Source organism: Spermophilus citellus, assembly GCF_964194105.1.
Source record: "Spermophilus citellus genome assembly, chromosome: 4".
Taxonomy (NCBI): Eukaryota; Metazoa; Chordata; class Mammalia; order Rodentia; family Sciuridae; genus Spermophilus; species Spermophilus citellus.
In genome coordinates this window covers 31,067,518-31,083,098 of record NC_138185.1, presented here as the reverse complement: position 1 = coordinate 31,083,098, position 15,581 = coordinate 31,067,518, and the positions used below count along the sequence as shown (strand labels likewise).

At 37.5% G+C, this 15,581-nt stretch overlaps 1 protein-coding gene across 1 annotated transcript; it reads left to right on the top strand.

The window, feature by feature from the left end:
• Positions 1 to 9,940: 9,940 nt before the first annotated feature.
• Positions 9,941 to 15,195, top strand: PCNA (proliferating cell nuclear antigen). Its single transcript, XM_081292394.1, has 6 exons — positions 9,941 to 10,360; positions 11,371 to 11,468; positions 11,626 to 11,693; positions 12,543 to 12,737; positions 14,583 to 14,706; positions 14,794 to 15,195. The coding sequence occupies exons 1-6, from the start codon at positions 10,140 to 10,142 to the stop codon at positions 14,871 to 14,873; spliced, it is 786 nt and encodes a 261-aa protein (XP_081148520.1). The 5' UTR covers positions 9,941 to 10,139; the 3' UTR covers positions 14,874 to 15,195.
• Positions 15,196 to 15,581: the final 386 nt, after the last annotated feature.

Sequence of the window (15,581 nt, the reverse complement as noted above, 5' to 3'; positions counted from 1 at the left end):
TACAACAAAATTAATATTTTTTTAAAAAAGAGTATATTCCCCAATTTTTGAAACAGTGCTTTTAACAAATTTGAAGGTGCCCTGAACTCTGAACTTTGTTTTCTATTTTAAAACGTTGCACAACTACTAGAATAGTGTTTTGTTTGTTTATTATACTGGGATCAAACCCAGGTCCACTCTGCCACTGAGCTACATCCTCAGTCCTTTTTGTAAAAGTTTTGTTTTGAGACTCATGATGCTGAAGCAGGAGATTTCCAAGTTCGAAGTTAGGCTCAGCAGTTTAGTGAGGCCCAAAGCAATTTAGCAAGACCTTGTCTCCAAATTTAAAAAAAATTAAAGGACTGGGGATACAGCTCAGCGGTAAACCACTCCTGGGTTCACTCCCCAGTACAAAAAAAAAAAAAAAAAAAAGTTTATTTTGAGACAGGTCTTGCTAATTTGTCCAGACTGGCTTGAATTTGGACCCTTGTGCCTTAGCCTCCCCAATACTTGAGACTACAACATACACCAACATACCCCAAATTTTATTTCTTTTCTGTTCCTTAAATTAACTCTTTTCTTGAAAGTTGTTTCTTCCAGGTTTGTGGCATATCTTGTACACAGTGATTTCATTATACTTCTTGTTTAGTTCCATTACTGTTAAATACTGTAACAAAAATAACTAGCATGGGATTCTTAATCCCCAGAATGTTCAGACTGATTGTAAATGGGTAGCTATTGCTATAATTAATTTTATTTCATGATAAAAACAACTCCCCTCATCTTAATATCTGAAAACTGCAATGGTACAAGTGACATGAAATTTCTTCAGTTCCAAGAATAATGATATCCTTTCTCTTAGAGGGGAAAACTTATCAAAAATAATTTCTTTAAACTGTACATTTATTTAAAAATTGTGGAAAGGGCTATTGATATAACTCAGTGATAGAGCACTTCTCTAACATGCACAAGATCCCCCACCAACTCCAAAAAAAAAAAAAAGTTGAAAAACAAAACAGCCTTAACCTGCTTTTTCTAGCTTATCGTTGCCTTTTTATTTATCACAGTTTGACAAGTGTTCTCAGATAACTAAAACTTATCCAATTTAATAAAATGACATGCAACATTGAATTGAGAATAGGCAGAATTGTCAAGGCTTCAGAACTAGGGATGTGGTTCAGTGGTAGAGCACTTATCTAGCATGTTCAAGGCCCTGGGTTCATTCACAGCACTGAAAAAAATAATCTTCAAAAAATACAAATCCTGTACTTCCATGATCTTACAAGCCTACTAGATTATTAGGTAACTGTATATTATGCATTAGTCTTCTAATAAGCAAGGTTTTACTTTTTCTAACCAATAAGTCCAGAGGCTCTAAGCACAAATATTTACCTATTTATCACAAATGCTGTAAGAGTACTTTTTGTGGGGGGTACTGGCAATTGAACCCAGGAGCACTTTATTACTGAGCTACACCCCCAGTCCGTTTTATTTTTTAAATTTTCTTTTCTCTCTCTCTCTCTCTTTTTTTTTTTTTTTGTGTGTGTGTGTGTGTGTGTGTATGTGTGTATGTGTGTTACCAGGGATTGATCCCAGAGGTACTTAACCACTGAGCCACATCCCCAGCCATTTTTATATTTTGTTTAGAGACAAGGTTTCTCAAAGTTGCTTAGGGCCTCACTAAGTTGCTGAGGCTGACCTTGAACTCAAAATCCTCCTGCCTCAACCTCCCCAGCCACTGGGATTACATGTGTTTGCCATGGCATCCAGCTACTTTTTAAAGTTTTGAGACAGGGACTTGCTAAATTGCCAAGTCTGGTCTTAAACTTGTCATTCTTCTGCTTCAGCCTCCTGAATTGCAGGTATTACAGGCATGCACCATAGTGCCTGGCTATAATAGTAGTTTTTTTAATCCTGATTATTCATTAGGATTACCTGGGCAGCTTCTAAAAATTACTGTTGGAAGGACCACCCCAGCTCAATTTGAGAATTTCTGGAGACCAAAGGGGAATAGACTTTTTGAAAAACACCCCTAGGTAAGTCTAATGTGCAATAAGGATTGAGAATGACTACTATATGATCTTAATTTTTGAAGAAATTTGACAGGGGCTGGGGTTGTGGCTCAGTGGTAGAGTGCTCGCCTAGCATGCATGAGGCACTGGGTTCCATCCTCAGCACCACATAAAAATAAAATAAAGATACTGTGTCCACCTAAAAAATAATAAAAAAAAAAGAAATTTGAAAGAAACTACATAAAATATTTTACAGCATTTTTCTCCCAATATTCATTAATATTTCTACAGTGTAGAAAATATGCCAGGTTTAGTGGCACACGACTGTGATCTCAGTGGCTTGGGAGTCTGAAGCAGAAGGATTATAGGTTCCAGGCAAACTTCAGCAATTTACCAAGGCCCTAAGCATGTTCGGTAGTTAAGCATCCCTGGCTCAATCCCCAGTACCAAAAATAAATAAATAATAAGAAATCATAAGAAAGGCTTCAGATGTCACTCAGTGGTAAAGTACCCCTAGGTTCAATCCCTAGTACCAAAAAAAATAATAATAATAATAAATGAAACTTAAAAAGTGTAGAAAATACAGAAAAGCATAATGGAAAAAAACAGAATTATTTGTAGTATCATTAGCCACAGATAATTGCTGTCAATATGTATATTCTTGGAGCTGGAGCTGTACCACAGTGGTAGAGCACCTGCCTTGACGTGTGAGGCACTGGGTTTTATCCTCAGCACCACATAAAAATAAATAAAGCTATTGTGTCCATCTACAACTAAAATTTTTTTGAATATTTATATTCTTACCTTTCCATTCCATTTTCTATGCACATATATAGAGATAATAACAGTTTCAGAAAATTAGAAAACCTTTATTTATGTTGTTTTATAACATGAATTTTCTCTTTATCCTTAAATGCTTTTTAAGAATGGTAATTTAAAGGCTGGGTAATACTCCGTCTTACAGATTTACCTGCTAACAAAAGCAAATATATGTGGGTGCAGGGGCACCTACATCTAATCACAGATACTTGGATTCTGAGGCAGGATGATTGCACAAGGTCAGCCTCAAAAATTTAGCAAGACCCTATCTCAAAATAAAAAAAAAAAAAAAAAGGTTTTGGATGTAGCTCAGTGGTAAAGCACCTGTGGGTTCAATCCCCAGTATTGGGGCTGGAGGAGGGGGAGGAGGGGGAGGAGGGGGAGGAGGGGGAGGAGGAGGGAGGAGGAGGGAGGAGGAGGGAGGAGGAGGGAGAGAAGGAGAAATTGTTAATCTTTAAATATATCTCCAATTTGGACGGATTAATGATCGTGTAAGAAACATTATTAAACATGCTTGATCTTGGGAACTACCTCTGATTACTTCCTTAGGAAAAAGTCCTAGAGATTTAATTTCTATATAAAAAAAAAATAGACACAAGTGTACATTTACATAAAAGAATAAAATCTTATGGGGTTAGGGCTAGGGCTCAGTAGTGGAGCGCTTGCCTAGCACATGTGAGGCACTGGGTTCAATTCTCAGCACCACATATAAATAATAAATAAAGGTACATCGACATTAAAAAAAAAAAGAATAAAATCTTAAAATACAATTCTAAGACTTTTGATACACATTTTCAAATTCCTAACAGAAAAATTGCATCAATTTGTATTCCTACTCACATTGAATAAAAGTGCCCATTTCTGCCAGGCATGGTGGTACTCACCTATAATCCCAGCAACTCAAAAGACTAAAGCAGGAAGATCACAGGTTTGTACTTAACTATGGCCTAGTCAGTCAATCACTTAATTGGTCATAACTTAACTAGTTAATTGTTTACAGCTTATTATAAGATCATTGATCTTCTGCAACCAACCAAAACTTACTTACTATGATTAAACTTTATATTGGTTTGGTTTGTTGGGCCCTGAGCAGGTGCCTGGTCCAAATACATGGCCTCTTACAAAATCCAGTTTTTTTGTTTTATTTTAGTTTTGTATGTTTGTTTTTTGTTTTGTTTTGATTTTTGACACAGGGTCTCACTAAGTTGCTTAGGCTGGCTTCAAACTTAAGATTTTCCTGTCTCAGTTCCCCTAGTCACTGGGATTACAGGGATGCAGCACAGGCCCAGCTCAAAATCTTAATACTTTTATCAGTTTGAGTTGTGTCCTCTAACACTGAAACCTAACGTCTATTCATCAGTGCTGTGTTCCTAGGCACACTGAACTTCTGTATCCATTCCTTATGTTTTATGGAGTTTTTCCTTTTACATTTAGAAACTCACTGTAAGGTCTCATAAATATTTACTAAATATATAATTTCAATTCTTATTCGGCTTATATTTATTTGAATTTTTTAAAACTAACTTGAATTTGATGAATCATTATTATTCTTTTCTAAAATTTTAACTCATCATTTGATAAAATGTACTTAATCCATTCTCCCATTGACTGAATAGTACTTTTACTAAATGTTAAGTAAAGTGACCCCTTTAAAATGCAAATGGGATCATGTAAAAGACCTGCTTTTGAGAACTTTTTTCTTGTACTTACAGAGAGCCTACAAAGTCCTATGTGATCTCTATCCTGCTTTTCTTTGCCAACCTCACCTTCATTATTTCCCTATGTTTCAATATGCTCTGGATACATCAACCTCTGTAATCTACAACACACCACTGACTGCATACCTTCTAAGCATGCCTACATTTTTCTTTTTTTTTTTTTTTTCTTTCTTTTTTTTTTTTTTTTAGTGCTAGAGATTAAACCTATGGCCTAGTTTATGCTAGGCAAGGGCTCTACATTATACTCCTAGCCTTAATATCCACCTTTTAATCATGATATTCTCTCTGCCTAGAATGCTTGTTCTTACTCTCCTAGCTTCTCTGATAAAATCTACTTTCTCAGAGAGGCCTTCTTTGCCCACAGGTCATAGCCATTTTTAAGTCCTCATTTTAATAGACTCATATGCATCGTTGGTACAATGCCAGTGGAGTTTGTCACTTAAAATGTCTTCAGGGAGCAGGTGTAGTTCAGTGGTAAAGCGTGTGTTCAGCATGTGTGAGTCCCTCGGCTCAGTTCTCAGCATTAAAAAAAGAAAAAATATTCAGACTGATTGTGATATGGCATTATGGCATTAAACCAAAACATTGTGTAAATCCGGAACACTTAAAACAGAATAGCAAAAGACTATAAATTCATTATGAGTGAAACAAATGTTTCTCCCTAGAAGAATGTACCTATTCCAAAGAAGAAGCTACTGTTTTTTTTTTTTTTTTTTTTTGGTAGGAGGAATGTGTTTAATATTGTTTTTAATAACTGTGGCTATTCATCTTTCTTTTAAAATTGTTCTTTTTAGATAGTAGAGTGTATTTTGACATATTCTATATACATCTAATATAACTTGCTCTAACTAGGATCCCTTTCTTGTGGTTGTACATGACATGCAGTTACACTGGTCATATATTCATATATGAACATAGGAAAGTTATGTCTGATTCATTCCTGTCTTTTCTATTCCCATCCCCCCCTTAACTTCATTCCCCTTTGTCTAATCCAATGAACTTCTGTTCTTCCCTCCCCATCCCCCTTATTGTGTGTTAGCATCCACATATCAGAGAGAACATTCAGCCTTTGGTGTTTTGGGACTGGCTTATTTCACTTAGCTTGATAGTCTCCAGTTCCATTCACTTGCAGGCAAATGCCATAATTTCATTCTTCTTTATGGCTGAGTAATATTCCCATTGTGTATAAATACCACATTTTCTTTAACCATTCATCTGTTTAAGGCACCTAGGTTGGAGGAATTGCTATTTTAAGGGACCCGAAAAAGGAAAATTCCCACAAATAGATGAAACTGTTTTATGATGTTATTGTGAAGGGGTTGATTTTGATGCTAAGGATTAAACCCAGGGCTTTGCCCATGCTAAACTTTCATTCTATCACAAAGAATAATTGATCACACATAAAGCAAGAAAATGCCAGCATCAAAACTTACAAATGAGTGGCAGGGTCTTGGAAGAAATTCAAGAGACAAAAGAGTAGCACTTTTCAGAAATGCTACATCATCAACACCCTTGACAACAGAGAGCATGATAGTATATAGAAAAACAACAGGGCTGGAGTTGTGGCTCAAGTGGTAGAGTGCTCCCCTAGTATGGGTGAGGCACTGGGTTTGATCCTCAGCACCACATGAAAATAAAATAAAGACATTGTATCCACCTAAAAAACTAAAAACTAAACATTTAAAAAAGAAAAACAACAGAATAAGCAACTGGATAGGAAGTTCTGAATGTAAATAAATAGTATGAATGCCTTAACCTATTTATGATGTTAGAGATCAAACCCAGACCCTCACACATGCTAGGCAAGCATTCTACCATTGAGCACACCCTTTGCCCCCATGTATCTTTTAAATGTATGCACAACAGTGCTATAAGACAATAATGTTTTTTAAAGTATAAACATTCTTTTAATAATTATAAAATATAAATTTTAAATGATAAAGCACTAGATCATAGTTTGGTGGTGTTTTATATCTTGTGCTACATAAAATAATGGTACATCTAACAAAATTCAGTGAAATAGATATGTGTGATATAAATAGATACATGCCAGAGGGACAGAATAGAGTAGGGATGCAATGCAATATGTACATATTATATATATATATATATATATATATATATATATATATATATATATAATATGTATATATACTACATATATTACATATATATGAATGAAAGATGCCCAACTTTGGTTGGCGGGGGAGGGGGGCATCACTCAGTGGTTAGACTACTCATCTAGCATTAGCAAGGCCCTGAGTTCAATCCCTAGCAACACACACACACACACACACAAAAAAAAACTAAAATAAAAACAAGATCACTAATACTTAAAAGTTAGGAAGATAGGGGGAAATGGGCATGTCCATACACACAGTATTGACTGGACTACAAATTAAAATCTTTTTTTGCCCTCAATATTGGGAATTGAGTCTGGTACCTTTTTTTACTATACAAGTGCCCCAGCACTAACTACATCCTAAGCCCTACAACACAATCTTTTTTTGGGGGGTGGAGTGTACCGAGGATTGAACTCAGAGGCACTCGACCACTGAACCAAATCCCCAGCCCTATTTGGTATTTTATTTAGAGACAGGATCTCACCGAGTTGCTTAGTGCCTCCCTTTTGCTGAGATTGGCTTTGAACTCGCAAGTCTCCTATCTCAGTCTTCCAAGCTGCTGCACCGGGCTCCTATAATGATCTTTTAAAGGTCAATTTAGTGACCCATCAGTTTATCTGGGTGTGGTAATGCACACCTGACTAGAAGTCTAGCTACTCAGGAGACTGAGGCAGGTGGATAGCAAATTGGAGGCCAGATTGGGCAATTTAGCAAAACCCTGACTCAAAATAAAATTTTAAAAAGGTCTTGCCTGTGTATGGAATCCAATGAAACACAGACTTTTCAGATCAGATTTGGTTACTTTGAGTATTTGAAAGGGCTGTCTTCATATTTTATTTCATAAAGTTCTTTTATTTTTTCTTTTCCTTTTTCTTGATTTTTTATTTTTATTTTATTTTTTTTTAATTCAGGAGTACTTCACTACGGAGCCATATACTCAGCCCTTTTTATGTTTTGTTTTGAGACAGGATCTTGCTTAGTTGCCTCCCTAAATTGCTGAGGTTGACTTTGAACTTGTGATTCTCCTGCCTTAGCCTCCCTACTCACTGGGATTATAGGCATAAACCATGGTGCGCAGCTATTGTTATAACAATTTCTGATAATATTTTTTGGGGGGAGGCGGTTCAGATGATACAACCCAGGGCCTTGGACACTCTGGGCAAATGCTCTACCACTGATCTACATCTATGTCCCAAATCAATTCCTTTTAGAGCTGAATAATATTCTATTATGTAGGTGTACCACGGTTATATATTTGCCTATCAGTGGGCATCCAGTTTGCCTTCAAGTTTTGGAAGTTTTAAAAACAGTTGTTATATAAATAAATAAATAAATAAATAAATAAATAAATAAATAAATAAGGCTGGGAATATAGCTCAATGGTAGAGTGCTTGCCTAGCATGCAGAAGACCCTAGGTTCCATCTCCAATATTGCCCCCCCCAAAAAAATTATGTTCTTCCATTCAGCAATACTACTTCAAGGTGTTAATCTCATTAAAGGTATTTACATGCTCAAGGTGTTTGTTTGGGATGAGTCTGGTACCTTGTGCATACTACACAAGTGCTCCAGCACTAACTACATCCTAAGCCCTACAATGCAATCTTTTTTGGGAGGTGGTGTGTACCGAGGATTGAACTCAGAGACACTCTACCACTGAACCAAATCCCCAGCCCTATTTTGTATTTTATTTAGAGAAAGGATCTTTAAATAAATTAGGTTACATATATGGAATATTATGTATCTTTTATGTATGGAATGTATTATGAATGGAATACATAATACTGATATAGAGATACTAATATACGGGCTGTGGTGTGGTTCAGTGGCAGAGCGCTCGCCTAGCACGTGCGAAGCCCTGAGTTCAATCCTCAGCACCACATAGAAATAAATAAAGGTGTTGTGTCCAATGACAACTAAAAAATAAATATTAAAAAAGAGATACTAATATAGAGAATATGTACATGACATGAATTAAGTACTTTGCAGAAGTGTTTATGGTATAAACATATATTTTTTTTATTATTGGTTGTTCAAAACTACAAAGCTCTTGACATATCATATTTCATACATTAGATTCAAGTGGGTTATGAACTCCCATTTTTACCCCGTATACAGATTGCAGAATCACATCGGTTACACATCCACATTTTTACATAATGCCATATTAGTAACTGTTGTATTCTGCTACCTTTCCTATCCTCTACTATCCCCCTCCCCTCCCCTCCCATCTTCTCTCTCTACCCCATCTACTGTAATTCATTTCTCTCCTTGTTTATTTTCCCATTCCCCTCACAACCTCTTATATGTAATTTTGTATAACAATGAGGGTCTCCTTCCATTTCCATGCAATTTCCCTTTTCTCTCCTTTTCCCTCCCACCTCATGTCTCTGTTTAATGTTAATCTTTTCCTCCTGCTCTTCCTCCCTGCTCTCTTCCTAGTTGCTCTCATTATATCAAAGAAGACATTTGGCATTTGTTTTTTAGGGATTGGCTAGCTTCACTTAGCATAATCTGCTCTAATGCCATCCATTTCCCTGCAAATTCCATGATTTTGTCATTTTTAGTGCTGCGTAATACTCCAGTGTGTATAAATGCCACATTTTTTTAATCCATTCATCTATTGAAGGGCATCTGGGTTGGTTCCACAGTCTAGCTATTGTGAATTGTGCTGCTATGAACATTGATGTGGCAGTATCCCTGTAGTATGCTCTTTTAAGGTCTTCAGGGAATAGTCCGAGAATGGCAATAGCTGGGTCAAATGGTGGTTCCATTCCCAGCTTTCCCAGGAATCTCCATATATAAACATATTTAAAAAAAAATTATAGGGAAAAAACCAGACTGTGTAAACAACTGATTGACTATATGTGGTTGGTAGTGAGAAGTGGTAGATATGAAGCCTAGGAACTCAGGATAATGAAGATAACTGTGCATCTGTTTATTGCTTGACATTTTGAGAACAGCATCACTACTGTAGTATCAAAATTAAAGTGCACTCTTTGAGGGCTGGGGGACTTAGGTTGATCCGGACCCAGACCTGGCCCTCAGGACGCATGGACTAGTCCCGTTCCCAAGTTTAGGAACCAGGCAAAACGCACAGAGAAAGGCTAGACTGCTCTGCCAACCTCCAAAAGCACGCTTGAAAGGGGAGCATCATTCCTGTCCCGCCCCTGCGCATATGTCGTCCAATAGAGGTTAGGGAGGGTGGTGTTTGAGCGTATCTGAGCTACAATTGGTCCTAGGGTCTCCCCGCCCAGAAGTTGGGCGGAACAGCGTGGTGACGTCGCAACGCGGGGCGCAGGGGCCCAGAGCGCGCACTTGCGGACGCTGCGGCATTAAACGGTTGCAGGCGCCGCGCGCTGGTCGTCGTCTTCTCTAGTCTCAGTCGCCGCCGTGTTTGCCCGCTCTCTCTGGGCCTCGGGAAGCCTAAACTCCGACTAGACCTTACTGGTTTTCACCCAGTTGTAGCTGCGTCGTAGACTTCGTCACCATGTTCGAGGCGCGTCTGGTCCAGGGGTCCATCCTGAAGAAGGTGCTCGAAGCGCTCAAGGACCTCATCAACGAGGCCTGCTGGGACATCAGCTCTGGCGGTGTAAACCTTCAGAGTATGGACTCGTCCCATGTCTCCTTGGTGCAGCTCACCCTGCGCTCCGAGGGCTTCGACACCTACCGCTGTGACCGCAACCTGGCCATGGGTGTGAACCTCACCAGGTGAGTCTCAGGGCCGCGGGGAATCGGGCCCTGGCTCTCCTGCAGCCCCTGCTCTTGGCGGGAGCGCCTCCAAATCGGGCCCTCATTGGATGGTGTTGGCCATCTGCGACTTCTCATTGGCTGGTGATGCCGGAGGCGGGACCCACAGGAGCGCGCGGTTCAGAAAAGCCCGCGCTGGCAGCCGAGCGTGCCGGCTTTTTTCCGCGCCAAAGTCACAAAGCCATGGTGGTGGCGGGAAAATGACAATCTTTGCCCCATTGCCTGAAAAAAAGACTGTTTCAGAGTTCTCTGCTCACTAAATTCCCGCAACCTTGAATGGGACATTTAAGGTCCTGATTGATTTTAAACGCCTGTAACGTGCCCTACTGAAAATGTGTCACTCTCTATAGGGGCAATAGGTTGTTTCTACTCTTTATTTATTATTAAAGTCGCAGTGACTATTTTCAGCTCCAGAACTTGTGGGAAAATTTATCCAGAGTAGTGCCTATCTAGTACACATGTATGTTTTCATTTAGAAGATTTATGAGAAATATTGACTTATAATACAAGCAGTATTTTAATAGGTCTATTAGATTTTTTTCCTCCCTTGCTGTGTTGAGGATCAAACACAGGGCTTTGCCGTGTGCTAGGCAAGCATTCTTACCACTGAGTTACACCCCCAACGCTAATCCTCATTCCTCCCTTCTGGGGATTGAACTCCGGTGCACTGCCATTGAGCTACATCTCGAGCCCTATTATATTTTTGAGACAGGATCTCATTAAGTTGCCGAGGAGGCCTAGATGTGGTCTGACAATTTACCCACTGAAAGGATTTATAATTCAGAAAATGCTCTGATTTATACTCGGATGAAATTGCTGGTGTTAGGATGTTTAAGGCACTGGGGTCAAACTCAGCACCTAATGCATGTTAGACAAGTCTCCTCTACAAAGCAGTATATCTAGACAAGAAATCTGATTCTTGAGCAGGTGTTATTGATTTTAAATCCTGTGTCTCTTGTCTTGTGTTGTAGCATGTCCAAAATACTAAAATGTGCTGGCAATGAAGACATTATTACATTAAGGGCTGAAGATAATGCGGATACATTGGCGCTAGTATTTGAAGCACCAAGTAAGTTGTACCTTTTTACTGAATTATACAAAATTACTGTCAGTTATGTCAGTAATTCTCAAAGCTGTGAATATTTTGAGAATGTCTATAGTGGTTATAAAGTGTAACATCCTAGTTATGAACACTTTTTTCAGTTACATTTGCTTTCTTTTGTTAGATCAAGAGAAAGTTTCAGATTATGAAATGAAGTTAATGGACTTAGATGTTGAACAACTTGGAATTCCAGTGAGTATCAGTTTCTGATTATGGAGTACCATATAGTCGTGATAATTAATGTAAAAATGTGAATATAATAATTTAAAGCCTATATCCTAACAACTTTTTATAGAAGCATATCTGCTGGTTCATGGTCCAAACCAGATTTTAGTATTAACCTTATTAATATCAAAGGAGAGAAGAGATGTTGGGATATTTAAGATGTCTAATATACTATTTTCTCCTTTCTTTTAGAATGCAACTAAATTCTGTGTCATAAAATAGTCTTTTTTTTTTTTTTTTTAAACTTGCATACCTCCTGCCTCAACCTAGCTGGGATTACAGGCATGTGCCACTGCATCCTGATTTGTAATGTTCTCTTGATTTAGGCCTGGAAGATGATCATGAGGGGGTTCTTGTTCATTGGATAGTGGAATATATTAGGAAATTACAATGAGCTGGGCACAGCAGCCTCCTATAATCCCAGCTATTCAGGAAGCTGAGGCAAGAGGATTACAAATTTTAGGCCAGCCTGAGCAACTTAGTGAGATTGTCTCAAAAATTTTTGAGCATTAATAAAAAGGCTAGGGATATGACCCATTGGCAGAACACACCTGAGTTCAGTTCCTAGCACTGGGGGCAGGGATGGGAATTATACAATGAGTAATATTTCAAAGTAATCAGAAAATCTTTAGCTTTTCTTAAAATATCACATCTTAAAGTGAGGATGCCAGGTCTTTACATTTACAGCAGTTAATGTTATCCTTTTTTTGGCAGTGCCTGGGGATCAAACCCAGAACCTCAAATGTGCTAGGCAAGTGCTCTACCATTGAGCCATGTCTCAGCCCTAACTTTGAGATTTTTTTGTTTTGCTCATAGGAACAAGAGTACAGTTGTGTAGTAAAGATGCCTTCTGGTGAATTTGCACGTATATGCCGAGACCTCAGTCATATTGGAGATGCTGTTGTAATATCCTGTGCAAAAGATGGAGTGAAATTTTCTGCAAGTGGAGAACTTGGAAATGGAAACATTAAGTTGTCTCAAACAAGTAACGTTGATAAAGAAGAGGAAGCTGTAAGTAATAAAATTAAATTTCTGTTTAAGTAAATAGAAATTTTTGAAGACAGTTTTACTGTTTACCACTAGTTTATTTGCCAAAATTAAAGAAAAAAAAAAACTGTAAATAGCTCGTGAAAACTGAAAGATACTGTTGAAATTGGCAAGTGCCATTTAATTTAAAATTACATCTGTGAAAAGGGAGTGCAAATTCAGCACTTTTACAAACCACAAAATAACGGGGTGTGGATAAAACCCATACATTCTCTAAAGTTAGGATTGATACAACCTTTAGCTTTCTGGAGATGCTTACTCTGCATTTCTCAAATTAGGCTCGGATAGCAACTCAACAGAAGGATGGATTGGGATGAAAGTCCAGCTGTTACTAGCTCCCCAGTAGTACTATTAGTTGTACGTATTGTAGGTTCAGTTGTTAGCTCATTTTGAAGGTAGAAAAGCAAAAAGCGCAAGATTAAGAGACAATTTAGACTAAGTGACCTGGTGTCAGAATCAAACTTAAATGAGAGTATTTTTCTCATTAAGGCCAGAACATACACTTCATAAAACTTGGAAAGAACTGCGTTAAATGCTGAATATTGATTAGCGTTGAATACTTAAAGCTTTTTTTTTTTGAGAGAGTGCCTAGAGAAGCCTCATTTAACGAAAACATAAAGAACTCTAGGTCTGAGGGCTTAGTCCAATGGTACAGCAATTTCCTGATATGCACCAAGTTCTGGGATTAATTCCTAGCACCACAAAAAGGGAAAAAAAAGTATGTGTGTGTTTACACACACACACTCCCCAACATTTTTTAAACCCTTACATATCATATTCAAGAAAATAATTATAAGGAATTTTTAAGCATTTACCTTCCCCTGGTTATTTCAGAACAGTTTGTTTAAATTGGAATTTTAAGTATTTTTTTAGTTGTAGATGGACACACTATATTTCTTTATTTTTATGTGACGCTGAGGATCAAACCCAGGGCCTCACACATGCAAGGCAGGTGCTCTACCACTGAGCCCCAGCCCCAAATCAGGATTTTTTATTTTTTTTTTTAAAGAAGGAGAGAGAGAGAATTTTTTTAATATTAATTTTTTAGTATTTGGCGGACACAACATCTTTGTATGTGGTGCTGAGGATCGAACCCGGGCCGCACACATGCCAGGCCAGCGCACTACCACATGAGCCACATCCCCAGCCCCCCAAATCAGGATTTTAATAAGGTTCATACATTGAAATTTGTTGACATTGCCCTTAACTTTCATTTTACCTATTGGTTAACTCTTGAGCTTTTTTCCCCTCTCCATTTACAATCTTTTAGTTAAAACTAGATTATTTGTTTTAGAGTTTTCTTAAGTGTGAATTTTGCCAGTTGTATCCCTGTGTGTCAGTTAATATGTATGTGCACCCTGTATTTTCTGTAGCTACAGCTCTCAAGCTTGATGACATTCAAAGTGTTCTCTTGTTTGTTTTGAGGTTGGGAGAGCCAGAATACTTTAGATGGTGGTATGTATCTTCAGTAGGAGACACAAGGCGAATGGATGTCTTTTTTGTAATGTTAGCTATCATCTAGAGCTGTTGTCATTAGGGTTTGCAAAGCTGAAATATAATAGTTTATTTCATTCCTCCTATTTCTTTATTAGCTGATTTATTTATTAGGAGTATTTTCATTAAGAGAAGTTTTCCCATTATTACATTTTAGTTGATGGTTTATATAGGAAAGATAAGCCAAATACTTTTTGGGGGGGAGTCCTTAAATTCACTTCAGAGTACTCTTCAAAGTTACCAATAGAGGTGTTTGTTATGGCCTACAACTTTCTTGGTGTTTTTCAACATGACAAATCTTGTTTTCTCCTGTAGGTTACCATAGAGATGAATGAGCCAGTTCAGCTAACTTTTGCACTGAGGTACCTGAACTTCTTTACAAAAGCCACTCCACTCTCTCCTACAGTAACACTCAGTATGTCTGCAGATGTACCCCTTGGTAAGATGATAATAAATTTGAACTTTGTTTTGTAAGTAGTATATTTGATACTGTCCTTCAGTAATTCACTATTTTCTTGTCTTTCAGTTGTAGAGTATAAAATTGCTGACATGGGACATTTAAAGTATTATTTGGCTCCCAAGATCGAGGATGAAGAAGGATCTTAGGCATTCTTAAAATCTGAGGAAATAAAACTAAGCTCTTTGAGAACTGCTTCTAAAATGCCATCATGTACTGAAAGTCTTTTCTGTCACCAAATTTGTAACTGAGTACATATGTAGATAATGTTTTCTGTAAATAACCTATTTTTCCCCTTCCTTTACAGCTTAAGAATAAAATCCAAAGTCAAATCTGGTTTTGTTAACCTAGAAATACTTCTTTCTGCCTTACGTAGAAATACTTCTGGTGATTTTTATAACAAAAAGGTCTTGTCTTTAAATGCAGTTTTAAGAATTGTTTTTTGATTTAAATAAAGTTATCTGAATTTCAGATGTCACAGGAAAGTGTCTTCATTTGAACCATATGGGCTGCAAATATCTTACCATTTTATGTAAATGTGGGGTTTTTTCTTTTCTTTTTTTTTTTTTTTTTTTTTTTTGAGTCTACAGCATCCTGGTATAATTACATTAAGAAAATGGCAATAAATATTTATTTTATGTTTAGTAGATTCAGTGACTAGTTTCTATCATACTTGCATTGAGTTCATTTTCTGGATGTTAATAACATATTTAGTTGGTATTCACTACCTACTCTGCCAATACATGGGGAAGGAAATAGGCTGCAAAGCTGTCTGGAACTTTGGCGGGGGTGGGGGGCTGGAAATATTTAACTAGACTGGTCACAGTTCCAGGACTGTAAAATTTGTCTGAATTCAT

Bases quoted from the DNA above. Each gene is read 5' to 3' on its own strand.
- PCNA (XM_081292394.1), top strand. From the start codon at position 10,140: ATGTTCGAGGCGCGTCTGGTCCAGGGGTCCATCCTGAAGAAGGTGCTC. The intron at 11,694-12,542 runs GTGAGTATCAGT...TTTTGCTCATAG, and splicing joins TTGAACAACTTGGAATTCCA to GAACAAGAGTACAGTTGTGT. The intron at 12,738-14,582 runs GTAAGTAATAAA...TTTCTCCTGTAG, and splicing joins TTGATAAAGAAGAGGAAGCT to GTTACCATAGAGATGAATGA.